General features: G+C 51.9%; 1 protein-coding gene across 1 annotated transcript in view; it reads right to left on the bottom strand.

Annotated features, from left to right (window-relative positions):
* The window catches only part of LOC126037114 (electroneutral sodium bicarbonate exchanger 1-like), a 247,320-nt gene extending 241,559 nt beyond the window's left edge, over nt 1-5,761 (bottom strand). The window contains exons 1-7 of the mRNA XM_049797344.1: nt 5,708-5,761; nt 4,844-5,095; nt 3,945-4,013; nt 3,228-3,401; nt 2,991-3,128; nt 2,409-2,512; nt 1,783-1,887 (exon numbers count right to left, since the gene is read on the bottom strand). Coding sequence (XP_049653301.1) covers nt 1,800-1,887; nt 2,409-2,512; nt 2,991-3,128; nt 3,228-3,401; nt 3,945-4,013; nt 4,844-5,095; nt 5,708-5,761 — 879 coding nt within the window. The 3' untranslated portion in view covers nt 1,783-1,799. The remainder of the gene's footprint in view (nt 1-1,782; nt 1,888-2,408; nt 2,513-2,990; nt 3,129-3,227; nt 3,402-3,944; nt 4,014-4,843; nt 5,096-5,707) is intronic.
* Nucleotides 5,762-6,244: the final 483 nt, after the last annotated feature.

Below are 6,244 nucleotides of genomic sequence, written 5' to 3'. Positions count from 1 at the left end.
TCTCCTGGCCTGTATCCTGGTAATCAAAGAGATTGCGCTCTGTTCGTGAGGCACCTCTGGCTGCAAGATTGTGCAATGCCATGTGCTGCGTAACTTGTGGCAGGGACCGATGCTGGGGGCATGAAGGCAAGCGCGCTTCTAAAAGCATAAAACTCCATTTCATTTCAGAGCGCAGCTGAGCCACCCCGCTCCTCAAGACTCTGCCATCTGCACCGCTGTGGCTGGGACCGGGCAGTGCTGCACATCCCAAAGGCCACCAAGTCACACCCGTGTCCCTGCTTTTCCGGGAGCTTCTGCGATGCGAGCGATGTTCTGGGGGCTGATCTCTTGGACTACAGCTACCCCGTCCCTGACCGGCAGCTGGCCAGGAGGGTTGTGTCCAGGGTGGAATTCCACCTCTCTGACAAGAACCTGGCCAAGGATGCTTTCTTCCTGAAACATGTCCAGAAGAACAAGATGGGCTTCGTCAGCATCAAACTGCTGACGTCCTTGAAGAAGGTAGGCAGCGCGTTGCGTTGGCCAGCCGAGGTGGGAAGTGGCCTCCATGTGGAAGACGCCTGGATGTCTGGGTGTGTGGGTGTGCTCTGGCTGTCTGCCATGGCCAAAACACTGCTGTGTTATCAACAGCTTTCTAGCTACCAGTACAGAGCACAGCACTACGAGGGCTGCTGTGGGGTAAAGGAACTCCAACTCATCCAGATCCAATACAGAAGGAAAGTGGAGAAACAACAGAGGGAGCAGCCCAGGGACACAGAGCCCCAGGTCTCATCTGGCCGCTCCTGTGACCATATGGTGTATTCAAAATCAAATACCTGAAGTGCTCCCTTAGATGCAGTTTACAGCCAGGGGACAAGAAGGTGGCAGTTCTGCATTTTGCAGCTCCCAGGCTGATGGCAGAGCCAAAGCAAAAAAAACAAACCCCAAACCAAACCAACCAAGAGAGGTAAAACTGGAGCGCAGGGAGCAAATGCTTTTCTTTCACCTTAGGCCAACTGCTCGGACGCTCTCTATGCTGCCCTGCCACAGAGGGCATCCCTCTCGTACCAGTAAGAGACATAAGAGTGAATTAAAGCCAGGACCCCAAACCACACCAAAAACCTGGTCGTGATGAAGAAGAAAGTGGAGAATGCATCAAATATAACAGAAAATTATTTTGGACATTCCCAGTTTACATTTGGAAAAAAGAGAAGGAAAACAAAGAGGAGGAATTAGGTATTAAAAGAAGAGCACTGAATGATAAAGCCATAGCAGTCCCTCTACCACTACAAACCCACACCCCCACACGCACGTACGCACACAGACTGAACACCACCAAACTCCCCTTGACTGTGACGTTCCCCTCAGCTTGCTGGTCTAGAGATACTGGATGCCTGAAGCACACCAAGGATAACTGAAAACATCTGCATGGCTTTAATGGGAATCCTCCAACTGAAACAAAGCGCTTTCTCCCTCTGTCTGCGTTGGCACATCCCCGAGTCACGCTCTCACTCCTCTCCTTCAAAGTCAAGATTCCTAAACGTGAAAAGCGGGAGTGGGGAAAGGTGAAGGGAAGAGAAAAAGAGGGAAAGCATCATCAGTGGAAGACCTGCCAGCTGCTGCTGATTCAGCCCTGTTTGGGAGACCACCCCAGCAGAGAGGAGTTGGTTTGCATGCCACGGTCCTCACTGCCTGTTCCCAGGGACAGGCCGTTTGCTCAGCCTTGCCGGCCAAAGCATGGGAAAAGCGTAGGCGGGCGCCGTCGCTTGCTGAGGAGCACGGTCACGTTCACGTACAATCCTTTACCTTTTTCCTCCCTGGATTCAAAGGGTTTCTGTCTTCAAAGTGAGAGCCTTCCATATGGTCGTTTGTGACATTTCATCCAGGATAACAATCTCAGAAGGATCAGTCCTGCAATAAATATTTTACATAGCAATCCGTGATTATGGGAACTGATGCCACCAAGGGCATTAGCATCAGCAAGAGGAACAACGGAGCCCCGAGAATCAAAGCTCTGCATAACCGTGGGAGGTTTTGCTGGATGAGGAGTTTTGGGAGGCAAGCCGGGGAGCTGCAGAGCAACAGCTCTGTGCAAAGGCTCTTGCTGGGGCTTAGCCCCGGTCCGGGTTCCTAAGCCACTGCTGGTACAGATCACGCCTGCAACTCCTCATGTGTTAAGTATGAGGATCTCCAGCTACCGTAAAAGCACTGATGTGGCAAGGTTTGGGGGTCAAACGCGAGTGCTGCAGCCACTCTGCTTGCGGTCAGAGCCTTGCAATCACTTCCTGCAGCCCTGCCCCCAAATTTGATTTTCCCACCAAGCTGCCTGCTGGTTTCTGTGGGATGCCCCACAAAGAGGCAAGTGGAGAAAACTCTGCCAAACACCTTCAAGCTAATCTTGCCGGGGTTCCTGGCGCTTGGTGGAGCTTTACCTGTCACTGCTTTGCTTTGGGATATCCACGTCACTGGTCTTCCCCACGTTCAGCTGAACTGAACTTGCAGCAGCAGCAGCAGCTTCCATGGCCCTCCTGGACTCCTGATGTAAAAAAGGGACAAATCACGTTCTCTGTCTTTGATCAAAGTGGAGATAAGCTGAATGCCCAGCACAAACTTAGCAGTCTGCCCTCCGCTTCTGCCCCTTGGCAGCTATAGGTATTAGTGCAGCAGGGGAGAAACCGTTCACTCCAAAGATTTCGGGGCAGGGGGACTGTGTGTTCAAAACACGATTATGAGCAAGTCTTGCCAGCAGCAGCAGCCGCAGCAGCATCTAATAATAATCATCATAATGATAATGACCTTTGTGAAAAACGACTCGTTTCAAAAATTACACCTGTATTCAAGCGTTCAGCTCACTGCTACTTGAGGAAACAAAGGTTACAAAAGTTACAGGCTATTGGGATCTATTTCGATTGAGTGCTGATCTTCCCCCAACATTTCCAGACAAGCTGTAAGAGAAACAGGCAATCTCACAGACACACGGAGATGTCCAGCCCCGAGGACACAGCAAGCCTTACCTCTTCTTCTTCTCCAGCTTCATTTCTGGCATCGTCCAACTTCTTCTTCCTTTCTGGCATAAGGTCATCCAGAAAGCTGAGCTCTCGCTTTGAGAAGCAGAAATCCATCGCTTTCCGGACAAATACGAGAGCCAAAACCTTCATGAATAAGAGGGAAGATGCGGTGAGCTCAGAGACGATGCCACCTCTCACAACAACGCTGCAAACACCCCGCTGCCGAGCGGTGGCAGCTCTTACCATCATGGGAAAGATGATGGCGGCACGGGACACCTTGATGGTCCAGAGCAGGACGAGGCAGGTCAGCTGGATCGCCGTGAAGAAATGCACCTTTCGCAAGGGCACGTGCCGCAGGTAGATGAAATCCGGCTGGTGTTTCGCTGGCATCCAAAACAGCTTCAAGCGATCAAAGAACTGTGAAATAAAAGGGAAAGGTTGCCACCTTGGGACTGCGGCAAGTTGCTGGCCCTCTCGAGACGTGGAGGCACTTTGCAGCATCTCGCTTGCCGTCAGAACTCCTGGATCCCACCGCATTCCTCCTGGGAGCAGCACCCATTTTCCCTTCGCTCCATCTAGCAACCGGCTTGCCCCTGAGAGCTGCCCACCAAACGGCAACTATTCCATGCCATTCCATTATTAGCATTTCTCGGCCCACTGAATCCCCCCGCGAGGATTTCCACCAGTGGTAGAAACTGCCTTCCCTTTGCACCAAATTCCCCCGCTTTTCACGTAACCAAACACTGACCTGCCCTAAACCCTGCAACAGAGAGCGCTGAACTTGCCTGGTCCTCCCAGCCCTCTATACCTCCTGTGCCTCCACCAATCTCTTTCTTACACAAAAGAGTTTCATTGCTTGCTCTGCGAGAAGTTTTTCCCATGCCACTGCTTTTTTCCCTGCTGCTACAGAGACAAAATACCAGGGAGCCGACATGCTGCATGCTGTAAAAGAGTCCGTACCTGAATTCTTCTGAGCGACGACACACCCATGTAGAGAAAGACGCCATAAAGCACAGGCATTGGTATAAACTGGGGGGGGGGGGGGGGGGGGGGGGGGGGAGAAAAAAAAAAAGAAAGAATGCAATCGTTTCTTTTTCTGTATTGCATTTTCAGTATTACCACCCTCTTCCACAGGCACTGCCTAAAATTGCTTGAAGCTTTCCAGCTTCCATTCAGGCTTAGAGATGGGTCAGATATTAACCATTGTTTTGCCATTTTGTGCGCACGAGTGAGCTAAGGCTCTGCTTTAGGCTGAACTTGGGAGTTATCTCTCCTCAGAATAATCCTATTTTCCAGAAAGGTTGGAGGAAAATAGGCAATTTCACCCGTGCTACCCTATGCCGCATTCTCTGGCGGTAGAAGAAACACTTCTGCCTATTCTTGGGGCAACAGGCAAAGGCCACAGGCCTCCTTTTAGCCTAGAGACGAGATTACTTTGTGGGAGGAACGTGCAAGGAAGCCCACGGGGATGACCTCAGTGTGTTTAGCTCCTGGGAACGGCTGCTCCGCGGCATTTGGGGAGCAAATTGCAGCCACTAAAGGGCTGCCTGTTTGAAACAGAGCAGATGTGCTCGTCTGAATATGCTCAACTGTAACCCATAAACATGGGCGGGCCTGAAAGACACCCAAAAATTCAAGCAGTTGCGTTGCTTGCTCGCCTCGAGCACACCAAATGGGGGCCTGAAGGGCTGCAAAACCTAACCGAGGCTGGTTCCCACCGTTGGTCAAGCCCCAAGGGTTGGGACCACCTCCTCCTCCTCCGCTCCACAACTAACTACTCAGGCCTGCAGAGAGGGGACTGTTTTTCTGTAACCTCCAACAAGCTCACGGTTGTTGGGTGGTTTGCATTCTCCTCTCACCTTTAACACGGAAGTGAAGAAGACAGAGCAGCCCATGAGCACAAAGATCAGCAAGCCAGTGACTCTCTGCTCTCGTATCCCCAGAAACTTGGGTTGTTCTCCTGGAGCTGAGCAGTCAGACTCTACTTTGAGGCTATTCACGTGGGTGATGGACAGGACGGTCGCAGCCACAAACCAGGGCAGCCCCATCACAGAGCACACCCCGAGCATCACGGCCACCACAAAAAGGTCCAGGTGGTACCCGCATCCTTTCTGCAGGCAGGAAAACAAGAAACAGAGCATCCCATAGCACAAGAGCAAGGATAACGTCGCAAGTCAGACTCAAACCCTGCTCGAGCACAAGTCAACTTCTTCAGAATTCAAAACAAGAAATGGAAACAAGCAAGGGTGTATGCAGGCTTTGCACAAGCACCTGGCATGAAAATCTGGCAGGAGTTCAGACACAATGGATATGCAGAGCTTGTGCATTAAATACTTCTCCAAAAAACAACAAGCCACAACCCAAAAGCACCAAACCATTTTTTCCACTCACAAAGAAAACTGTACCACTTGCAAAGAAGGTGTGACTCTGAGTTATCCCTGGCAGCGCATCAAAACAATTCATTCCCCACACCTGCTGCTGCTGCCATTTTAAAACAAAAACGCAGTTCTCTATTGCTCCAAGATTAATTAGCTCCTCCAAAAGGTTGCTCATCTGAACTGCCCTGTCACTTGCTCCCTGCATCATCGTTAATCCAGGAGAGCATCCTGCCACGCAGCCTGACCTTGTCCCAAACCAATGCCTTCAGAAAGCATCAGGAATAAGAGCTTCCCCCCAGACCTGCAGCCCAGAAGGGGCTGGAGTCATCTCTCGCAGGCCCTTACCTTCAGCTTGTGCTCCTTCCTGTTCACAATAACGGCACTGATCTGCTGGTCCATGAATATCAAGATGGTGCAGAGCAGAGCTGGGACGAGCGCAGCCAACACCGTCCACCAAGGGTTGGGTCCTATGGGGTTGATGAACCACCCGCGGTCGTCTCTGGTAGGCTGCAACAAAGCCCACACATCAGCATCGTCTCCCAGCCCAGGCACTCCACTGGCTTTCATTTTCCCCTCCCTCCTTGCGTCAGAGCACCTCCCAGCCCTGGCTTCATGTCCCCCTCTCCCGGGGGCTTCAGCAGTGCCAGTCTCCTCCTTGCAAGCAGCTCTAGATACTTCCCCTGTAGGTATCTAGTTTTGGGGCCATCTTCTCATTTCCAGGAGGAAGCAAGGCACTTGGAGGTGGAAGAGGAGATGGTCACACCACCAGCATCTCCTCCAGACTCAGCCCTGCCCTGCCCCGGCATCACCTTGTGGCACCCCCACGTGCCAAAACACCCCGTTACCTTGAACGCATGGGGGACCTGGAGCTTCGGCAATGGG

Source organism: Accipiter gentilis, unplaced genomic scaffold (assembly GCF_929443795.1).
Source record: "Accipiter gentilis unplaced genomic scaffold, bAccGen1.1, whole genome shotgun sequence".
Lineage (NCBI taxonomy): Eukaryota > Metazoa > Chordata > Aves > Accipitriformes > Accipitridae > Astur > Astur gentilis.
The sequence above is the reverse complement of the archived record's forward strand: the minus strand, read 5'-3'. Positions and strand labels throughout refer to the sequence as shown.